This window comes from Pteropus alecto, unplaced genomic scaffold (assembly GCF_000325575.1).
Source record: "Pteropus alecto unplaced genomic scaffold, ASM32557v1 scaffold86, whole genome shotgun sequence".
NCBI lineage: Eukaryota > Metazoa > Chordata > Mammalia > Chiroptera > Pteropodidae > Pteropus > Pteropus alecto.
In genome coordinates this window covers 27,313,637-27,336,465 of record NW_006442109.1, presented here as the reverse complement: position 1 = coordinate 27,336,465, position 22,829 = coordinate 27,313,637, and the positions used below count along the sequence as shown (strand labels likewise).

Here is a 22,829-nt window from a genome sequence, read left to right as displayed (position 1 = left end):
GGTTTGGGGGCTGGCCACCCCACTCCAGGAATGGGTATTTCATTCCCCTTGGCTCTAGGGCTAGCTCAGGGATGGGCATGTGGCCAAAGTCGAACCACTGAGACTCAAACCTGAGATTTTTGCTGAAACTGTTGGGGAAGAAAATCTATTTTTTTTTTCCACTGGAGTTGCTGAGCTGTCAGAATGTGAATGTGGAATTGGAAATGGCCATCTGCCCAATTCATGAGGGGCCAATGCCTGAGAAGGAAGCCAACATGAGGAAAGCAGCAGAGCTGACAGAGTCCTGATGCCACTTGGGGTCCTAGGCCAGGCTTGAAGCCAGTGTACTCTGGTCTAATCAGTTTCATGAGAATACGTGTACCTTTTTACTTAAACCTTTTTTAGTTGACTTCCCATCTCTTGCAACCACAAGAGCCCTAAGCAACCTCTAAGCCACCATCCCCCCTTAGTATTACTCCACCTCTCTGGCAACTTTTTCCCAAGAGTTTCCACAAGCTCCTCTTCCTCTTACTCTAGACCCATATGTCGGACCCCTTGTGGACTGTACACACCTAAGTGTCTTCTTAAACACAGGTTTAAACCTAAAGTCAAATTCTGCCCCTACACTTTCTCTTCTTGCGTCTCCACCTCAGTGGTTAGCTCCACCACTCACCTGGTTACTCAAGACACCTGGGCCTCATCGATGACACTTTCTCACCCTCACCTCCTCATCTCCTTTGGGTAGCTAATTCTGGCTTATTCTTCAGGGCTCAGCTTTTAGGTTGTATCCTCAGGGAGGCCTTTTCCAACCTCTAAGCCTGAACGCAGGTCCCTCCTATGCCCCCATCCCACCCTGTGCTTCTAGTGTCATAGCTTGTCACCCAGAGCCTTAATGGCTTATGGATTCCTTCCCATATTCTCCATGAAACTCTAAGTTCTGTGATAGCTGAATCCACTTCTGAAATCAGTATTACGCTAGAGTATGTAGATATGATCTTTCATATTGTAATAGTCTACTCTTCGGTAAAAATCAAATATTTCAATATTGCAGAGAGATCTGCAAAGGGCATGGTATTTGGCACAGAAGACTAAGATTTCTCAAGGGCTCCAGTATGTGAAGGAGGGTGAGAATCACCAAACTGAGCCCAGTGTTTCTCCAATGGGATTTTTTTTTTTTAAATGGGTGAACCAGGCTGCCTCCTGTGAGTGCCTTCACTCCTCTTTAATAATGGAGCCTAGGGCTTATCAAAGGAATGAAGTAGAGCTTTGTTCTTAAACACGCTCTTATTCCTCCCCTTTTTTGAAGACTGGGACATTTGCCTACTCTCAATTTTCTGATACTTTTCATATTCTTCCTAATTTTTTTAAAGATTATTATGATTTTTATTCTCAGTCAAGACTTTTCTATCTAGATGTAGCCTTTCTGTTTTTTTTTAATGCCAGTTTATTTTTTTTTTCATACTATATATAATTTTTTCTAACTTTTTTTTTTTTTCCTCTCCCTTCTGGTAACCACTAGTCCATTGTCCATGTCCATGAGTCTCTGTTTATTTGTCCTGTTCATTTGTTGCTTTTAGGTTTATATCCCACATATGATATCATGTGATTTTCAGCCTTTTCTGTTTGGCTTATTTTGCTTAGCATGATTATCTCGAGGTCCATCCATGTTGTCGCAAATGGTAGTATTTCATCTCTTCTCATGACTGCGTAATATTCATTGTATATATGTACCACAGCTTCTTTAGCCAGTCATCTATCGTAGGACACTTCGGTTGCGTCCATGTCCTGGCCACTGTGAATAATGCTGCTATGAACATCGGTGTGCAAATATCTTTTCGAATATAGATTTTCAAGTCTTTGGGGTAAATACTCTGTAGGGGGATTGCTGGATCATATGGTAGGTCAATTCTTAGTTTGTTGAGGAACCTTCATACTGCTTTCCATAGTGGCTGTACCAATTTGCAGTCCCACCAGCAGTGTATGAGGGTTCCTTTTTCTCCATATCCTCTCCAACATTTGTTATTACTTGTCCTGTTGATGGTAGCCATTCTGACAGGTGTGAGATGGTATCTCATTGTGGTTTTGATTCGCATTTCCCTAATAGCTAGTGATGTTGAGCATCTTTTCATATCCTCTAGGGAGCAGTGTCTGTTAGGCCCTCTGCCCATTTTTTGATTGGATTGTTTTTTTTGTTGTTATTGAGTCATATTCTTCATAATTTCTTAAAAATTATCAACCACAGTTCTTTGAGCACAACTACACATTCTTCCTATACAGTTCTCCCATCCATACATCCACTCAGGTATTTACTGGGCTTGCCTGTGTGGGCCCTAGAGAGTGCCTGTCTCAGGGTTTGAACCCCCTCTCAAACACAGCTGGGCTCCCTCTGCCATCTGTAGATCATTTGTTGTGAGGAAAAAGGAGGAAGCAAAATAGCGAAGTAGTTCTGCTTTCCTCTAATGTTATAGAAAGAGAGCTAACCAGTGGGCCTATCACTTCCTGAGTATTTTTCTTGTTCTAAACAGGCCTAAAAAGTCTTTTTAAAATTGTCCGAGGCATTTCTGCCCTCTCATTTCTGCCCAGCTTCTTAATGCTCCATACTGTCCATAAACCTTGTTCCTATCCTTGCATATGGAACCCCCTGCCTTTTGCCCCACTAACATATTTAAATAATATTTAAAGTTTTAAAATACAATTACTTTATCAAGCATTTTATAGAAAAACATTGTACCTTGATTTTACTAACTTGAGTGCTATAAAGAATGTGTTTATACGTTGACAAGGATATATAGGGGAAAAGATCATACAGGTATTGTGCGGTGGCTACTCCTTTTCTTCTCATGTCTGCTCCTTCGTTCCTTTTATCCTTGTGTTCTTTGAGCTATTCCCACTTCTTTTTTTTTCTTCCTGGCATCCATTTTTATTTTAAATTATTGCACACAGATGTAGAAATTTCTTGATACTAATTGAAGAATTACGGAAATTAAATAAATCATAGGATGCGTAAGATTAGAAAACTGAATTGTTTTCTATTTTTTTATTGAGATATAATTCATATACCATAAAATTCACCCTTTTAAAGGGTACAATTCTGTGGCTTTTAGTATATTCACAAAGTTGTGCAATTACTACCACTATCTAATTTTCAAACATTTTCATTATTCCCAAAAGAAAGCCAGGACCCATTAGCAGTCACCCTCTATCCCTTTAGGGTGTGGATATCCAGTGTCCCACCATCTTTTGTTGAAAAGAATATTCTTTCCCCCATTGAACTGTTTTTGAACCCTTGTGAAAACAAATTTGCCATAGATGTATGGGTTTATTTTTGGATTCTCAATTCTATTCAATTGATCTATATATCTACCCTTATGCCACACTCTTGTTTAGTGTAGTTTTGTAGTAAGTTTTAAAATCAGGATGTATGAGAACCCCAGCTTTGTTCTTTTTCAAGATTGTTTTGGCCATTCTGGATCTCAATTTCCAAGTGAATTTTAGGATCGGCTTGTCAATTTCTTTAAAGAAAGTTGGAATCTTGGTAGGGACTGCACTGAATCCGTAGATCACTTTGAGTTGTATTGCCATTTTAAAATTTTAAGTCTTTCAAACCTGAACCTAGGAGGTCTTTTCATTTTTTTAAGGTTTTCTTTAACTAAGTTTTATAGTTTTCAGTGTGTTTTATACTAAATTTGTTAAATTTATTCCTAAGTACTTTAGTATTTTAGATGCCATTATAAATGGAATTTTCTTAATTTCATTTTTCAGATTGTCCCCTGCTAGTGTATAGAAATACAATTAATTTTGTATATTGATCTTGTATCCTGACACTTTGCTGAACTCATTTATGACATTTAAGAGGTTTTTTAGGATTTTCCTAAATCCTTAGGACTGTCTATATAAAAGATCGTGTTCTCTGTGAATAGAGATAATTTTACTTTTATCCAATCAACATGCTTTCTATTTCTTTTTCTTGCATAATTGCCTTGGTCTCTGACCTTTTAAAACCTATACAGTTTCTTGAGTGACTTCCCTCTTTTTTCCTCATTAGGAGACAGAATATAGGAGGAAGAGACAAAAGTGAAGCTCTTAATAATCAGAAGTTGCAACTGTGTGGTTTGAATTGATTTTCATTGAGCCTCATATTTTCTCATTTGAAATGTCTTCCTTCACAGCACTTGGGCCCAGGGATTTTCTGGAGGAAATCTCAGATCTGTTTTCCTCAGGTTTTGGGCACAAGCCTGGCTAACCCCAATATCCGCCCTTCCTTGGCTGTTTCAGAGACTAAGATGACATGGCTATTTCTCCCGTGCCTGTTTCTTTTCCTTCTCTGGCCAATTCTTTCTTGTTGGTCAGAGGTGGGGCACCAATAACTCTTCTTATGCATCCTCCCTCTTCTGAGAAATAAAACTGTCAGTGAGACAACAGATTTATCAGCTGTTCTGCTTCTACCACAAAGAGACTTTGGCAAATATGTCCATCACATCTGAAGTCTCCTTCTGGGCCAGCTTTGTGATTCACATGAGGAGAGTCCGCTAAGCCTCTTTTACTCATCCTTTGTATCTGGGCCCCTCATGGTGATCTTCCCCGCAGAAGTGAGCATATTTTCTTCAGTCAGGCTTTTCATCCACCCCATCTAGGAGACCTTTTCATTAAAACAAGGCACATACTTAATTTCTGATGAGGGTCCTTGCTCATCATGTTTTAGTGGGGCTCCTAGTTCTTCCCAGTTACGGGACAAAAGGAGGGAAGAATAAGGTTCCATTAAAAAGGCCTTGCTGAGTGGCTTTACTATGAGAAAAACAACATAGGCACTGACCAGATTCAGAGAAAACATAGCCACAGATGCACACAGGATCCAGGACGATCAGTTCTTCTGCTCCCCAGTTCCAGTGCAGGTGTCTAGAAGGTAGCTGTTCCCCTTTTTTGGGGGGTAGGGAGGGGGCTTTCCTCCTAGGAGCTAAATCTCTTCTTCCTAGCTCCACTCTGAAACAAAACTCAGGTCTCTGGTGCCTCACCAAGCTTCATGTCCACTCTGATTTCCTTCTAACTTCACAGGTCTACTTTGTGCCTGCTGCCCAACAACAAAGTCAGTTCAGGGACGATCTCGAGAGCAAGTGACTTTCTGAAATGGTAATCCCTCCTTCACTCTGGCAGTGGTCCATTTGGATGGAGTCTCCAGGAATCAGATCTCAAAATCCTTAAAACTATTCTTAGCTATTCCACAAAACTACCCCAAATGATGAAGCAGAGAAGAGTGAGAAATAATACAATGAAATAGTAAATTAAAAAAAAAAGATCAAATCATGTTCCTGTGAATTGTGTTCTCCTGCCTCAGGCTTGCTTATTATCCAGGTTATGGGAGCAGAGAGAGAGAGCCCCATCACATCCAGGATGGTAAAGCATCAACTGGGGCTCCCTAATCACACAGGGCACAATAAAGTCCCTGTGGCAAAGACAGGAGGAACTGCCCGCAGTGCTGTAAACATGTCACCATGAGTGTTTGAGATTATTATAACAACGCTACCTTCTTATCCCTCATCTGTATATTTTAAAAGGTTCACTTTATCACTTGGTCATACTTCATTTCCCACATACTTAAAAACGATTACTGAGGACCTCAAATGTATTGTCTGCCATCTTTCAAGGTACCAGTTTACTGTAATATTTTTATGGTTCATTTTGAGTGTCTGGGGTGACACATTTAATACTATTTTTAGCATATTAATAAGCACCAAAAAAGCCATTTTAAAATTATTTTCTTCAGTCTTCCTTCGCATTCAATTTACTGTCTAGGACTATACATTTCAATATATAGTGTATTTGCTTTGCTGAATTCATTCATAGAATATCTGCAGGCCTGGATTGAACATATTTCCTGTAGTGACAACTCTATTTGTAGGAACTATTCAGGTCACTGGACTGGAGAAAAAGAGGCCGCTACTTAATAGAAATGGCATGAATCCAAATATAGATGTAGCTTTCTGAACACCTGTTGAACATCAATGATGAAGAGATTGTTACAATTTCCAAAATCCTGGACCAAAATCTTAAATAGCCAGTCACTTTGTTTCAACTGACACAGGCTTTAACCCAGGAAAGCAAGTTTCCTAACCAAAGAATGGAAAGCCTTAATTTGCCAGTAAATGCTTTGGAAGTAAAATAGCCTCTTTGAATATCTGTTTCAATGTCATTTATTTTCCATCAAAAGTCACTTCCCGGGAAGCTATAGGATTTGAACCTTAGGGCATGCACAGTAATTGTTTGCTTTTGGAGACACAGAGAGCATGACAAATATTTTCAGTTGTCAAGGGTGAGCGAGGAAGGAATGACCAACCCAAGAAATGGAAACTAACGAATAGTAATATGACACTCCCCCTTAGTTTCACTGGGTGCGGGCTGCTACGCACAACTAACTTCCTATGGCAGGATAAAGGCAAGGCTGTGCAACAGCCGAGAGAAGGCGGACCCTCTACCCACTCCCGAGAACACTGTGGTGGGAGGTGGCATGTAAGGACCGCAAAGGAAAGGGACATAGGCAATACCCTCTACGATTGCCATTTATTCATTCATTCAATAAATAGTTATAAACTGGGCACTGTGCTTGAAGCTTAACTCTCCAACTATGACTCAACAGCCAATTCTAATAACCCACACCTCTGTCCCCATTTCTAGCCCTAGGCCTCACTCGCTCATCAAGAAGATGCTTATTATAGCCTTGCCCTCCTTCCCTTTCCCGGGTCCCCAGGCCAGGGTGACAGGATAAAGCCAGCCGGAGCAGGGCCTGTAAGGAGCAAGTACGGAGGGCTCGGAGTACGCAGAGAAGGGGCTCCGGGGACCCTCCTGCCCGCGTGCGGTTGAGCCGGTCCCTACTCGGGTGGCTACGCCCTGGGGCAGGGCTGCGGGCACCTCGCTGGGATCCGGAACCCGAAAACATGCCGATGCTGGAGGGGAAGCAGTGGCGAGGGGTGTCCGCAAAAGGGGAAGTGGGCGCTGCAGGAAGCCCGAGGGCGGCGGGAAGCTAGTGACTACACGCGCACACGTGGGGAGGACTCCCTCCATCCAGGTGGTGGGGGGAAGGGGTCCAGGCGGGGGTGAGGATGGGCGGGGCGGGTTACCTAATGAAGGTGGTCTTGCCGGTGCTGTACTGGCCCACCAGTAGGATCATGGGCTTGTTCTCGAAGTCGGCGTCCTCCAGCGCCGGCGAGTGAAACTCGTGGAAGCGGTACGCCTCCTCCAGCGGCAGCACCTTGCGCAGGTAGAGCGAACGCAGGCCACCAGTCACCGTCTGCACCGCGTCCGCGCCGCCGGCGCGCTCGCGCCCGCCAGCCTGCTTTCCCATCCAGCTGAACATGCTGCCGCCGCTTCGCGCCCCGCGCCTGCCTCTCAGCGCCGGCTCCTCACTCCGACCCCGCTCCGAGTTCGACCCTCCCCGGCTGGCCCTGAGCTGCCCCAGCTGCGCTCGCGGCCGTCCGAGCTGGCCCCGCCTCGCGCCGTCGCAGCCAATCCTCGGTCGCTACGTCACGAGAACTCGTTCACTATTCAGAAGGGCTCTCTCAAGTCCTTCCTCATTGGGCCGCCGCCAGCGCGGGTGGAGACGTCAACCAATGGAGAGAAGGCTGTTAATGAATTATTGATGACGGAGTCGGTCTGGAGGACTGGGGCGGGGAGAGGGTGTCTCCAGCCGGGTGACGCAGACCGGTATTCCGAGGGGCCTCGTTGGTCGCCGGGGCCCCGCCTCTGGCCAGGTGGCGTCGGCTTCCGGGCAATCTGAGCTGGCAAAAATCGAGTCTCCGGAGGCTGCTTAGTTCCTTGAAATGTTCACTTGTCCCAGCCCTATGGACGTCAATACCGGAGACAAAAGTTCAGAAAGTTGACAGACAGGTTCTTTCTACCTGCTGGCAGGTTATTATTACCCTCATTTTATTGGTGAAGAGACCTTGACTCACGGACGCAAATGACAACATTTGAAGTTGGGGAAGTAGACGCCAATCTACTTGGGTACATATTTCTCTTATCCACGCTGTCTCCACTAAATTATGGCTAGATCGGAGGCCTTTTGCCCGTAGTTTTAATTGATTTTTCGTAAAATTGAAAATTCAGTCATCATCCTCGTTGATTATAATCTAATTGTCGCATCTAATCTTACCTCCCAGCTGTCTCTTTTTTCAGTTAAAAAAAAAAATCTTACTTAAATTGAGATTAAAAGAAATAATCAGCCATCACTTTTGGTGTTTTAACTTTCAGTTTTTGAGTATTTCTCAGTTGTTTTATTTGGTGTATTTCTCAAGTGTGATCAATGGACCAATTGCATAAGAATAACTTGAGATCTTGTTAAAATGCAGATTTGTGATCATTACCCCAGACCTATTGAGTTAAAATATTGAGGAGTGATGGAGCTTAACAAGTGCCCCAGGTGGTTCTGTTGTACTTTAAATTTGTAGAAATACACACAACAGTACTTCTAAAACTTGATGGAAATGTAGATTCTGATTCAGTGGGTATGGGGTGGGACCCAAGACGCCCCGTTTCTAACAAGTGCCCAGGTTTTGCCAATGCTGCTTGTCCATGGACCATACTTTGAGTACCCAGATTGTCCTGAAGAGAGAACAGGATTTGACATCAAAAGAGCTGGGTTTGAATCCTGGTTATGTAAATTAATGACTATGTGGTGTCCTTAAGTGCAATGAGTTTTCTGCCTCAGTTTCCTTGTTTGTAAAATGGGAACTCCTTTGGAATTGTTGTGTGGATCAATATTTAGAGAAACTTACTCATAATTATGGTAGTGAAAAGAAAGCCAAAGGAAAATGAAATTACATATTGGCCTCATGTCAAAATAAAACAAAGATTGAAATGTAAAACTAAAATGAAACTACAGAACTACTAGAAGATATACAATTTTTAATAAAATTTTAGAAGGGAAAAGCCTTTCTAAACAAAATCAAAGGCAAAAATTATGAAAGAAAAGGTTAATAGATTTGTCAACAAAACAGTGAAAGCTTCTATATGTTTTAAAACACACGTAAAAAACAAACCCATATAAAAATACTCTTACCACATGATTCAGAAATTGTACTCCTTAGTATTTACCCAAATGAGTTGAATAGTGAATATATGCAATTGCTATGGAAAATAGTATGGCAGTTCCTCAAAAAATTAAAGCTAGAATTATCATATGATCCATCAATCCCACTTCTGTGTATATTTTGAAAAGAATTGAAAGTAGAGTCTCTAAGAGAAATCGTACACCCATGTTCATAGCAGCACTATCCATAATAGTCAAGAGGTGAAAGCAACCCAAGCATCCATTGATAGGTGAATGGATAAACAAAATGTGGTATCATGCAATGAAATATTATTCAGCCTTAAGAAGTAAGGAAATCCTATCCCATGCTACAATCTAGATAAACCTTGAGAATATTGTGCTAAGTGAAATCGGCCAGTCACAAAAAGACAAATAGTGTGTGATCCCACTTACATGAGGTATCTAAAGTAGTCAAATCAGTAAAACAGTAAAATGGTGGTTGCCAAGGCCTGGGAGGAGGAGGAAATGGGGAACTGTTCAGTGGGTATAGAGTTTCAGTTTTGCAAAATGAAAAAATTCTGGAGATCTGTTGCACATCAATGTGAATATAGTTAACACGACTGGACTGTACATGTAAAAGTGGTTAAGATGGTAAATTTTATGTTAGGAATTTTTTTTTATATAACTTTAAAAGAAATGAATGTATAGGATTTTTGTACTTTTGTAAAAAAGAAATAAAGTATCCAATAAAAAGATGGAAAGGATAAACCCCCAAATAGTAATGACCTCTGAGTCTTGGAATGATAAGTCGTCTCAGTTTCCTTTTTTATGTGCTTTTGCATTTTTTGAATTTTACACAATTATCAGAAAACAAATTTTAAGGATGAAAAAAATGCATTGTCCTTAATTCTAAAAAAAAAAAAAAAAAAAAAAAAAGCCCTGAAAGAACGTGGCCCAGAGAATGTAGCGCCATGCCTTTTCTTCCTTCTTGGTCTTCTTACAGCTGCGATGTCAGCTTTCTTGTTCTTGTTCTTGTCTGTCCTCAGTGGAGTGGGAGAGTCGCTAATACTCCCCAGGATAGTTATCTTGCATCCACTTGCAAGTTGTGATACTCTTTTGGTGTTCTTTCTTCAGACTAAACAATTCCAATCTCTGTCACTTTTTAAAAATTTTAAACTCAATTGTTTTTTTCAGGTTAAGTCCTATTACAGACTGTTCTATAAGGAGTGCTATTGTTGCCTAGAAATTTGTTGTATTGCATACTTCTTAAAATAAGTATCTTGATAACAAGACACAATTTTCTTTGCTATATGAGAATTTTATTGTAATTCTTGTGGAAAGTTTTCTCCCCCGTCTTCCTCTCGGTAGGAAGATGGTCACAAGGTTTGCTCTAGATCATGTCTAGTGTCTTACTCTGATAACTTTAAATTCTGGAGTGGTTAAAGACCTGGGAGACACATGATAAGGAGATTAGAGGAGGTACTTTGGCCTGGGAAGAGGCCCCTTCACTCTCTGACACACCTCTCCATTCTCTGCGGCCACTTACTCAGGTCACTGGTGCCACTTGGAGATGTAGCTTGTAGGACATGTAGGGGGAGATGTCTAGTAGGTACTTGCAACAAGACTGTCAGTTGCCTATAAATTGTCCTTCTTCAGCAATCGAGCTCTTATTTTTAACTGGGCATATTGCCAACTAGGTAAAAACAAAAATTTCCAGTCTCCCTACAGTTAAGTGTGATAATGAGATTAACTTCAACTTCTGGTTTCTGATATGTTACCTGAAGATGTGGAGGACTTCCAGGAAGTCTCCTTTAAAGAGAAGAGAGTTCAATCTTTCTCTCCCCTCTTCCTTCTCATAGTCTGGGATCTGGATGTTATGGCTGGAGCCACAGGGTTCATATTGGATCATGAGGCTAAGGACTATGCAAGGGATGGTAAATCAGAGAGCTGGAAGGAACAGGATCCCTGATGAATCATGAAGTGCCATGCGAGCCTTGGACTACCTCCCTGTGAACTTCTTTTATATGAATGCATTTAAGCCACTATTCGTCAGGTCTTTGTTAGAGATGAAACTAATTCCTAACTAACAATGACTTTGTTACTAGAAATGGAGTCTGCGGTAACAGAACCGAAAATGTGACATTTGCTTAGTAGAAGAGGAGCAAGGTCAACTTTAAGAATTCAATTATGGCAGTCTGGGATTTAAAACGTGAACCCCAACCCTCTCTTTTTTGACATGCCTCCTATCAAGAGATGGGATCTTCGTCTACTCCCCTTAAACCTAGGCTAGCTTGTGAATGCTTCTGCCAATAGAGTACAGTGGAAGTGCTGCTATGTGACTCCTGAGGCTGGGTCATACATTACACCATACAGCTGCCACTGGGTAACACTCACTCTTGAAGCCCTGAGCTGCTGTTTAAGAAGATTGACTATTCTGAGACCACCATGCTGGGAAGGCCATATAAAGGTGTTCTGACAAATAGTCAATCAAACTGAGCCTGTCCTCTGTCCTCCTCAGTTTTTCCAGCCCAGGCACCAGATATGTGATCTTTCAGCCCCAGCCATCTGAGTCCTCTCCAGCAGTTCAAGTCATTTGAACTGAGGTTCCACACATGGAGCTGATAAAAATTGTCCTTGATGTGCCCTTTTCAAATTCCTGACCCACAGAATCTGTGGGCATAATCAAATGGTGGTTATTTTATGCCATTATATTTTGGGGGGTTTGTTGCTCAGCAACAGATAAATGGAACAGCTGGTAATTCTCATTATCTTAAGATAATGGACCAGAAGGCAAACTTGAGGATAGCTGAAAGGAGCCTGAGTTTCTGATAATAGAAATGAACTTCTATCTTGTTTAAGCCACTGTAATTTTAATTCTTTTGATTATGTAGCAGAAGTAATGCTAACTGGTATAGAATTTGAATTTACAAATCAGGAACTTAGGAATTCAGTTTGGCTAGAGTTAAAGGTTTGAGAGTTTTCAAAACAGAAGCTGCACTTGAAGTCCTAGGTGTAGGTGAGATTGTTTAAGAGAGTATAGATGGAGAAGAGAGGAGAGTTAAGGAGAGAGCCTCGAGGAATACCAGCAGCTAAAGGAGAACAAGAGAGGTGAGGCGAGGGAAGGGGCTTGAAAGTGGGAAGAAATCCAGGATAGTGAGCATCCAGCAAACCTGGCCCCTTCCCTCTAGGGCTGGGTCGGCAGCTCCTGATGTGTGCTCCTTCTGTACACAACTAATATGGAATTTTCTCTTTGTATTGCAAGGCTCTGTTTCCATGTAGGCCTCCTACATGGGACCAGAAGGAAGCTCCTTGAAATGTGGGGTCAATTGTTGATTCTTTTTATTATCCCAATGCCCAGTGACTGGCATGCAGTTGGAAGGCAATAAATATTTGCAAGCAGAACTGAATTGAACTGTTGGCAAGGAAGTCATGGGAAGGGAGGGTTTCAGGAAGGAGGGAGTGGTCTGCAGTGCCAAATGCTGAGAACAATCAAGTAAGATAAGGCCTGTAAAGGGCCAGTGCCTTTTGATTCTGTGTATCCGGCAACTGGGTGGACATTGGTGGCCTTGGGGAGAAGTGTTTTCATGGGGATATAGGAGCAGAACACATCTACTGTGGGACAGGGTGACTGGCTTGTGCAGCAGCGTGGTGTGCTGGCTACTTTCCTGAGAAGGAAAGGGGAGATAAGGAGCAGGGATGCAGGGGGAGAGGGGAACTTTTTCTATTTAATCATGTTACAGGCAGAGAGTAGGGAACCTAAGGGGAGGGAGGTTCCATGATGCTGTGTTCTTGCCCCTCTCAGAGTTGATGACATTTTGTCCTTAACCCTTGTGCTCTCCTGCTCTGTGACATCATCAGCATTGTTTTAGAATCTAAGTCACTATTTAACTTCTCAAATCCAAACGTAAATCTTTCCATATTTTTATCCCCAACCTAAATCGAAGTTCCTGGAAAGCAGAGGCTGTTTACTGCCCCTGGCCTTCATGCACCAAGTAGGTGCTCAGCTGATGCTGGCTGCCCTTCCTTCTTCTATACCAGCACTTCTCAAAAACCATCAGGAGCTCAAACAGCATGGGTCAGCAAGAGTTGGTGCTCCACTGGGTGCTGATGTGGCTTCATAAAAACAGAGGAGCACCCCACCGCAAGAAGGTGGGGACCCCTGCAGGAGGAAAGGAAGCGGTCAAGGAGAGGAGGAATGGGATAGAAATGGCCTTCTCACAACCTCTGGCAGCGACCAGGCACGGATGAGGGCAGAAATTATGCAATTTTCACAGCATTAGATAATGAAAGCAAATGAGTCAGCAGTATTTACCTACATGGCCATTTTATTCCTTGCTCAAATAATACAATGGTTTCAGAAACCTCACTCTACATATTTGGATGAATCCAGGGCAGGACTGCCTTCACCTTACAATAAACAGGTCTTGCCGCATGGCTCACTCTGATAAGGAGAACTTGTTTGTTGCAAACAGAAGGAAAAGATGTCAAAGTGGAGGTCGTTGGCTGCCCTGGTTTAGGGAGGGGTAGTGTGCCAGGTTAGCATTATCTAGGTGAGGACTAGTTTTGCAGGTCCAGGAGCTGAGTTTATCATTGGCTCAGGGAAAGTACGCTTTCCAGGCAATGGGAAAGTGTGGCATAAATCTATACCTCTCTAACTTTAATATGCATAGGCATCACCTGGGGGGTGAGCATCTGGGCGTTGGAGAGAAGGTGGGAATCTCTCTAAAATGCAAATTATTATTAAGTGTGGCTGGGGTAGGGCCTGAGATTCTGCATTTTTTAACTAGTTCTCCAGCACACTTTGAGTAGCAAGAATGTAAATTGGAGGTCGATTCTTCTAAACTTTTGGTACCTGTCACCACTTGTCTCCTAACAACCAAAGGACCACTTAAGGAACATGGTAACACAGAAAGAAAGGCATGTCTTCCAAGTCTGCTGGGCTTCACGCAGACCACGTGCCTTTCTGGTCCTACCTTCCACTGGCCTGGGAATCTCAGTGGCTCAGGTTACACATTTTTCAGTTAAGTTCCCAGCCTGATGGGAGACCTGGATACTTTGATTGGGCTTCTCTGTGTTCCAGGGCTTTCCCAGTGAAAGCCATCTTGAAACCATCTCCAAGTTTGGGTTTCATTCTCAGGGCTAACCAGGTCCTTTCCGGGTAGATCCTTCCTAGTTTTGTGCCCTCAGGGGAACTCTCCAAGAGCTGGGAAGTGCTGGCCATGGCGTTTACATGATAAATAAGAGGAATCCCATTTAGAAATAAATAATCCCATCTGGATAACAGAGGGGAGGATGATAGAAAATTGAGAAGAGCTCCTGGAGCAGGTATGTCAGCAAATGTTGGTCTCTTAGAGTGGGTGGCACTGGGCAGCAACACTCACCTAATGCCTGACCATTTACCTGACCAGACATTCCTGAGCTGCATTCCAGATCCTTGTTCAATGAACCTGAGCTGCAGACTTGGGCTTTGCCTGGCATTTCATTGGAGCTGGATGCTAAGACGGGGCTGCCTGGTAGGGATCATGGGGATCACCAGTCCTAGGGCTCTGAGTGGCTGGAGAGGGGTTGCTGAAATCCTGTCACCTATTTGGCTTTGTTGTTGAAGAGATCAGGATGTCTCTAGTGCTCCATCTAGATATTCTAGCATCATGATCTCTATTCATTTCCTGATTCGTGAAAGTAAAAACCACAAAATAGAATTGCCTACAAAAATTATGAGAATATAATTGTCTTAAATTTTAAAAAGTGAACCCAGAGTGCTTCTCAGGTCATCTCGTGTCTTCCCCTAGGCCCTCCACAACGGGAGGCAGAGAGGAGTAGATAGGAGAGGGCTCTGAGCTCCAGCTCTAAGTCTGAGGATTGTGGGGAACCAGCCTCTTCCTCAGGCCATTTTATTCTCCACACTTTAGGCATGTGTGGGAGCCCGTGGCCATTGGGCCCTTTACCCTACAGAGAAAAGTTTAAAACAATATCAGCGGCTTTAAAATCCCAATACATGCCTTGTTATTTTCATGTATCTCTCTCTCTCTCTCTCTCTCTCTCTCTCGTTCTCTCTCTCTCTCTCTCTCTGTCTCCCTCAACTATTTGAAATTTTTATTTTTTATAGAAAGTCCAGGCCAGCCCGCCTGCACCCCTTGCCAGAGAGCAGAGCTGGCTGTGCAGACGGGGCAGCCCTGATGGGTTCCCCGCTCAGACCGTAGAAACAGACACAGGAGTGTTGCGGCTTCTCGGGACTTAGGAGGAACACTGGCTCTTCAGGAGTTTCTTCTTCTCCACTGCCATTCGCAAGGCCTGAAGGAGCTGGTCCTTGTTATTCAGGATGTTGTACTCACAGAGGTTCACCATTTTGTCAAAGGCAGCTTCCGTGTACGTCAGCTCCTTGGTGGCATAGGGAGTTTTGGGGCCATAAATGTTAACTTGTCCCTTCTCCATCTCCTCGGGGCTTCGTTCCACACCTGGAGGCAGCAGAAGGACTCACTATAGACTTTTATTATATTAGGTTATAATGACTTCCATCTTATCTCTCCCTGCAGCACAGCCTTGCATGCATGAGCACACACACCTGCATGAAGATTGTACACTCATACACACTCACACATGCACACATATATGCACACCTCAAAGCTCCTAGGGCAGGGCACAACATGCCATCTTAGGACTGCCCTAGCACCAACACAGTGCCAGGCACATAGATGGACGTCAATAAATGTTGAATGACTGACAAAGTAGAATTTAACACTACTAGTTCATGAGGGCGCGTGGGGGTGGGAATCTTTTCTTTCTTGCCAAAGCCAAGGTTGGCTCAGACTGGAGCTAAGCCAGACTTCCCATTAGTGCTATTGGAAGACGGCATAAATTTAAAGACAGGAGCTCTCTGTCCAAGGCCAGAGGGTGGTGGGAACTGAGCTTGGAGGCGGCTTACCTGGAGCCTTGTACTTTTGGAAGGTGTCGTTGATGAGTGGGAAGAAAAGCACGATGGGGGCATCAGGTTCCTGGGAGTTTTTCAACAGGTAGCATTCCTTGAGATTATGATTCCCCTCCTCTTGCAGGTCATATTTGGGGAAGGGGATGTTCTGCTCGGTGCAGTACTCACAGGTTTGTTTTATAGGCTAGAATATCACAGGAGGACATGTTTGAGAGGAGGGGTGGGGGAGAGTAAGAAACATAGAGTTTTTAGATCCAGCTTCCTGATTTCCCCAGGTTACTACTCAGATCTCCAACTACTTGGCCTCTTTGTGCTATTTTTAGAACAAAGCCAGGTCAGGATAAAGGGCCTGAGACAGCAGGTTGGTGTGTGTCCAAGTAGAAGCTCCTTCCCCAAGTAAAATGGACAAAAACCCTTTCACTGGTGCTTCACCTAAATACAAACCTAGGTAGATGTGGATGGCAGCCTGAGGGCGACTGGAGCTGAGCCACGTACAGCCATGGCTGGCAGTCTCCTGTGGGACTTATGTGGGCTTTGGAACTGACGAAGTGTCACAGGGCTGGAAAGGACTATGTAAGGGCATCTTTATATATGTGATATAACAGAAAGAGCAGTGGACTTAGAGGGTCAGAATGCCCTTAGTTCTGCCCTCTGTTCCATGCTCACTGGCTGCGTGATCTGAAGGAAGCCTCTTACACTCTCCATGCCTCAGCTGCCTCAGCTACAACATGGGAATAGTAGCGAGTGTGCCATCTACCTCAAAGAGCTGGTCTAAGGATCAAGTGAGATCACGCATAGGAGAGGACATTGTCACTCGTTTACAAACTTAGGTCATTATCATTGTTGTCACCCTTATCATCTGTCTACACTGCCCTTTTCAGGCTTCAGGATGGGACTTAGATCAAAGAAGACTAAAAATCAGATTCTTTCCCTTAAAAAGCCAGAACATTTCAAAAGTAAATAAATAAAAATAAATAAAAAACCTCTGGTCTTGGTTCTTTAGTATAATTATATGAAGGGTCATATTCCCTGGGAGTGGGAGACAGTGTGATTATTTTTAAACTAGAACATTATAAGCTCTTGAAGTGGTGGTATAAAACCTTGGAATTGATTGGGATCCATTAAGATTATTTTTTAAAACTTCTTTTTTTGGTCTACAGCCAAGCCACCCTGAACAAGCCCGATCCTGTCTGATCTCAGAAGTTAAGCAGAGTTGGGCCTGGTTAGTACTTGGATGGGAGACCACCTAGGAAGACCAGGTGTGTAGGCATAAAAAATAAAAAATAAGGGAATGTAAGATGACAAGGTCCTTGCAATCTGTGAGGTCAACCAAGGGTTGCCTCGCTACAAAAAAAGTTTTATTTTTTTTGTAGCTGAAGAATTGCCAAATATGACAAATGCTCAGATGCAAGAATTGGAATTAACTTAGTGAGTCTACACAAACCCCGGCCCCACTGCATGAGAGTCAGCTGGCTGCCTCCTGAGATTTGGATGGCTCCCCTCACGTCATGCATAGCGGCTTGGGTTTCTATCCGGCTATGTCTTGGAGCCTGTAGAGAGCACACGTTCTCGCATTTCCCAGCTCTAGGAGCTCATTCAGTGGCCTGTCTCAGAAGAGACACTGCTTCTGCTCAGTGTGTGTGTGTGTGGAGGGGGAGGGGTGCTTTCTTTGCCACACTTGCCTTTGTCTGGGACCCCGCACAATAATTGAGATGAATGATGAGGTCGGCTTTTCTCTCGGGCCTGAGGAGGGGTGGGTAGCTGGAGTTGACGAAGAATGCTGTGTCCAGTAGACTCAAGTGGTTCACGGACTCTGTCAGCTGGTTCGGGAAGCCGTCAAGCACAGTGTCTGAAATCCAAGGCTTCCAGTTACCATCACACCTCTGTACCCTAATCTCAGCAGATAGTTAGAGGCACCTGGTAGGGATGAAGTGCCTTTCCCTGAGCTCCTTCACCTCAGCCTAGGCCTTCGGCCCTGAACTTCTGGCCAGGACACCCAGGTGAGTGGGTGCCCCTCTGGGTGGACTGAGGTTTTAGCAAGTCTTTTATGAAATATGCACAGAAAACCCACTGTGACTCAACCACAGAGTTTGTGGGGTAGCAGGGGTGTACAGCTACTGTCCTATAAATTGGTGCAAACTTGGCGCCCAGGGCCAGTTGCCCTTTCTGACCCAGATGGTGAGGATGAGGATCATTAGGCCAAGCCCAAGAAGCCATTTGTAGGCTGTGGCCAAGTAAAACACCAAAGAAGGTTGACAGTCAACCTTAGAGCCTTAACAAGGTGGGGAAGAGGCTGCATAGACTACAGTCTAAGGCCTGGCTCTGCTACTTCCCACTTGGGGGTTCTTGAACTGGGCCATCCCTGCCCAACTCCAGAGGGCACCATTCACATGAAAAGGTGCCTCAGGAGCACAACTGCAGAAAGTCAGGGCCCACAGTTCCCTATTTATGAAATGGGCCGACTTCTACCTGCAGAGATTCCGTTTAGAGTTGTACAGGTTCAATTAATTAAATATGCACACCACTCCACCCACTGTTCAGGACTTCATGCAGGAATACTCTGTAGGGGTGGGGGGGGGACTCTGCCCCCTGACCCCATGGATGTGGTCAGAGGAGTTTTCTCATCTTGTCGCTATGGCAGCCTTAAGATCTACTTCTCCTGCCTCCAAACAGAGGCGGGCCTTAAGCAGCAGCCAGGTAGGGGTACCTTTCCACATGGAGAACTGGCCGTTCTGGAGGTAGTCAGTGTGCAGCTGCAACCCCAGGAGAAAGTTGTGGAACTCAGACACAAAGGACCGATAGGTGAGGATCTGGCGGAAGGTATTGGACAGCCATGACCCTGGGACCACCACCGAAGTGTCCAGGACGTTGGCATCACATTTGGGAATTTCAGGAAGGAGAGGCTCATCTTCTGTAAGGGAGATGGGGATAGAGAGCAGGTCACAAGAGTTGGGGTGGATTGCCCAGGTGGAGCCCTGCATGGTGGCCTGGCACCTTGGGGTGAGCCACTGTAAGTGCCATTTGCACCTTCCTTGCCTGATTCTCAAGACCCTGGAGCTGGAGTACCCAAGTGAGAGACATAGAACAGGGGCGGTGAGTTGTGGGAAGGTGATAGGTAAGGAGGGGTCCCAGAGAAGGGTCCCAGACGAGCGACCTTTAACTATGCTCATAAATCTCTACCCTCTTCACATCTCCTAGGCTCCTCACAGCTGTGCCAACTTGCTACACAGTGGACCCACTCCCCCAGTCGCCCTTGAGCTGACCCCAGGGGTTTTTGGCTAGACCTTGGAGTGAGTGTCTTCACCAACAATTACTCTCCCCTCCAAGGCAGGGAAGACTCTCCAGCTCTAGCTGCCTTCTCATGTTTGTAGCCACAGAGATGATGTTGAAACACATGGAAGGTGGACTAGTCCTCAGTTTGTGATCCACATCTCTCCACTTTCCCCTTCTTTCACTCAACCAAGAGGAGAAGCTAGTGGGTCACTCACCGATGTCTTGCACCCTCTCCCTCGTCCACCTGTGGAAAAACTCCTCTGAGGTGTTGCAAAAATTCCAAACATCGAGCAGGTTCACGGAAAAGATGCTGCTCCACAATCCTACGGAGCAGGGCCAGCCATGAGCAGTTCTGTCTAAGAGGCCCCAGACCCACCCACACACTGACTGGTTCTGCCTTGGCCTTGATTCTCTCTCTGGGTCAGGCTTCTGGGGAGTGGGACAGGCTTTGATTTCCCTCTGCCCATGGTGCAGCTCGACCCCGATGACTGATGATCCCCAGCCCTCGCTCTTCTCCATCTTCCTCTTAAGGCTGTGAGAGGGTGTGAAGGCATATGAGGCACAGCCCCAGCAGTGACTTAATGCTGACAGGTGAAGGCTTCAAGTTCAGCTCCAGATGCCGACTTTTCTAAACTAATACACTAGTTTAGAACAGTGCCCAGCACATGGCAAGCACTTGATAAACATAATGCTATCTCTTATTATCATGATTTTAAAATGCAATGCATTAATAATATTCATATGAAATCTTTCACATACTTTGACCCATTTGGATCCTCTATAAGGTAGGTTTTGCTCTTAAGCCTAATTTACAGATAGGAAAACTGTGGCTCAGAGAGATTTGGTAATTTGTCCAACTCCACACAGCTAATAAATAAGTCAGAGTTCAGGCCCAAGTGTCTTGACTGTGGAGCTCTGAACCACGTGCCCAATAGCACAGGTATTTAGAGGAAGGATTGGCCACCATGGGCTGGGGTCTTCTCACTGGTTTCATGGAAGATATAGGTTTTGGATTGGACCTTCTGGAATGGGTTGGATTGGGATAAATGAAAGAGAGGGGGGTGCAGGCAACTAGTTTAAATAAAGCATAACTGGTTCGGTCTGGTTTTTGAGGTTGCCCTTTGGCAGATGCACTTCGGACTTTGAAGGGGAGAACTGAACCAGTGGATACCACAGAGAGAGAGACCCCTGCACTCAGGGCTTCCTGCTCTGGAGGAGCATAGGGTAGGAAGCTGGGCCAGGATTTCCCAGTGACTCTGCCTTTGCTCCGTGGTCCCCTTCTGGCCCCTTGTATTCCAGGGACTAGGTTGGCCCCTGGAAGTAGGCATGGTGGTGCCTGGAGCCAGAGGGGGTGGGAGTTCCAGAAGCTTCCATCTCAGCCTGCCATTCCCAGTCTCACCTGAGACAATTCCTGGGAGGAATAGAGCATGCTTCCCTGTCCTTCGCTAATATAAAGGCAAGGCCTTGCCCAGCATGGGGCAGAGTGCCCAGGGGCCTCCCCCAGCCAGAAGTTGCCTACCAAGCATGTAGCACATCCGAGACTCTGGGATCCTCCTCATCAGCCGCCCCATGAAGAACTCGGAGCCGAAGAGCTCGGTGGGGACGAAGGCCCCATACTTCTGCATGCCTACCTCGTAGGGGGAAAACTCACACCACTCTGCACAGAAAGTAGCAGGACAGGGTGTCAGTCTCAGGCTGGGACAGCCCTGCCCTCCCTCCTCACCTCCTGAATTGGCTCGAGGGTTTTGGGGAGATGAGGACAGGGAGATCATCACAGTTACCCCACAGGACACATGGGGGTGCCAGGGGGCCAGCATTTGCTGGTTCGGCAAGATGCAGGTTTGTAACCTGCTGGGCTCATTTGGTCCTCATAACCCGATAAATGGGACCAATGCTGACCCCGAAGCAGGGCTGGTCTCTAGAGTCTCTCCGTCTGGGCAGCTTAAGAAATATCTAGGACCCTTTCTCTCCGTGACTTTAATCTCCCTGTCTCACCAAACCACCACCCAGAGAAGCTAGGGGACCCTGTCCCCTTCCCCCATCTCCCGTCTTCTTCCCCTCCTCCCTTCTACACCAACCAGGCAGCAGGGAAGAAGTGGGTAGCAAAGTAGGTTTCTTCAGCTGTCAGGACTGCCTTTTGATGCAGAGATTAGCAAAGGTGTGGTGGGGGTGTGTGTGTATGCTGGGGTGCTGGGTGTTTTTGCCTGCTGGAAAGTGACCTTCTGGTAAATTCCCAGCCCCCAGTGTTACCTCTGAAATCCTGGTTGCTTACATCATCCTTGACATTGATGGTGAGGTAGATGGGAAGGGGGTTCTGGCCTTGGCTCAAAGCAGCACGCTGATCTGACAGTTTGCATTCATTTCTCTGTGGGGAAACAAAATGGTTGAGAAGAAGCAGATAAGTAGCCCCCTGGGCAGCGCAGAATAAGGTCACAGTCTGGACCTCCGGCAGCCCATTTCATAGCTCCTGAGCCTACCAGGCTACTGTGTAGGCTTGGGCTGATACCAGTCAAACCTGCTCTTAAAATGTAGAAGGTACACTTGTCCTTGGACCATGCACCACCCCAGATACATAGATGGGATAGGACTGAATCTGCAGTTAAGGGCTGTCCCTCAGAGTCCCAGGATTCTTCTCATTGTGTCTCATGGACCACAGAATGGCAAGGTAGAAGTGGGAGAGGCCATCAAACCAGAGCAGCTTCATTTCTCATATCTGCTTTGCATGTTGCATAAAATATGTTTGGGATGTGAAAAAAAAAGCTTCTCTCTCTCTCTCTCTCTCTCTCTCTCTCTCTCTCTATGAAAGGGTTAGAAACCTGGGTACCATGTGGCAGCCAGGGTCTCTCTAAGTTCCCAGAGCACTGTGCTGTGTAATCAGAGAATCTTACAGATCAGCTAGAGTTACATGCCACTCCCCACCCCCATAGTGAATCAGCTACTGTAGATAAGGCCAGTTGAGGTCTCAGAGGCCCAGGCTCTGATCCCAGGCCAAACAGCTGCCTGCTGGGTGACCATGCATGGTTACTCGAGCTTGTGAGGGCCACAAAACTTGTGTGGGCAGCAAGACTCTTGGGCCTCCTTTGAAAGGCAAACAGGGTGCCTGTCATAACTAGGCTCAGAGATCTGGGCACCATGGAGCTGATGGTCTTGGAAGCAGAGGAAGCTGCAGACTCATGGTAGAGTCAGTCCCAGTTCACACTCATTGTCAAAGGGGCCGGAAGGAAAGGAGCTCCTACATTTGGCCAGAGTGGAAGAGCAGAGGCCTCTTAATATCAGTCCTAGACTTCTTGGGGACCCTGGTTCCTCCCCACATCAAACCCTAGGGGCAACAACTCAGACTTCTGATGTTGAAAGCCTTGGTGCTTTCTTCCTCATCACATGGGGCACTAACTCGTGTTAGAAATATTAACTACCACTTATTGATATAATTCTCATTTAAGGAATAGCACAGAACAGGACCAGAATTTAAACCCCATCCTGCCTGACTGCTTGACTCCAAAAGCCAATATCCTCAGTCTCCACCTGCCCTGCTTCACCATGAGGACGGGTTGGATGGTGGGTTATCAACGGGGGGAAGGGTGGAGTGGGATCTATCAAAAGCTGTGAGCACCTCATGTCTGAATCCCCTTGACA

At 45.2% G+C, this 22,829-nt stretch overlaps 2 protein-coding genes and 1 pseudogene across 3 annotated transcripts in view; 1 reads left to right on the top strand and 2 right to left on the bottom strand.

Annotated features, from left to right (window-relative positions):
• EHD4 (EH domain containing 4) overlaps positions 1-7,441 on the bottom strand; it is a 66,836-nt gene extending 59,395 nt beyond the window's left edge. Inside the window, exon 1 of the mRNA XM_006920463.3 lies at positions 7,092-7,441. Within this exon, the coding sequence (XP_006920525.1) occupies positions 7,092-7,327 (236 nt within the window). The 5' untranslated portion in view covers positions 7,328-7,441. The remainder of the gene's footprint in view (positions 1-7,091) is intronic.
• A 5,864-nt stretch (positions 7,442-13,305) lies between these two features.
• Positions 13,306-22,829, bottom strand: part of PLA2G4E (phospholipase A2 group IVE) — a 34,175-nt gene continuing 24,651 nt past the window's right edge. For both annotated transcript variants that reach the window (XM_025038948.1, XM_015595847.2), the window contains exons 14-20: positions 21,447-21,561; positions 20,716-20,853; positions 19,412-19,519; positions 18,631-18,834; positions 17,606-17,772; positions 15,921-16,107; positions 13,306-15,453 (exon numbers count right to left, since the gene is read on the bottom strand). In XM_025038948.1, coding sequence (XP_024894716.1) covers positions 15,233-15,453; positions 15,921-16,107; positions 17,606-17,772; positions 18,631-18,834; positions 19,412-19,519; positions 20,716-20,853; positions 21,447-21,561 — 1,140 coding nt within the window. In that variant the 3' untranslated portion in view covers positions 13,306-15,232. The remainder of the gene's footprint in view (positions 15,454-15,920; positions 16,108-17,605; positions 17,773-18,630; positions 18,835-19,411; positions 19,520-20,715; positions 20,854-21,446; positions 21,562-22,829) is intronic.
• Positions 17,076-17,193, top strand: LOC112469723 (annotated as a pseudogene).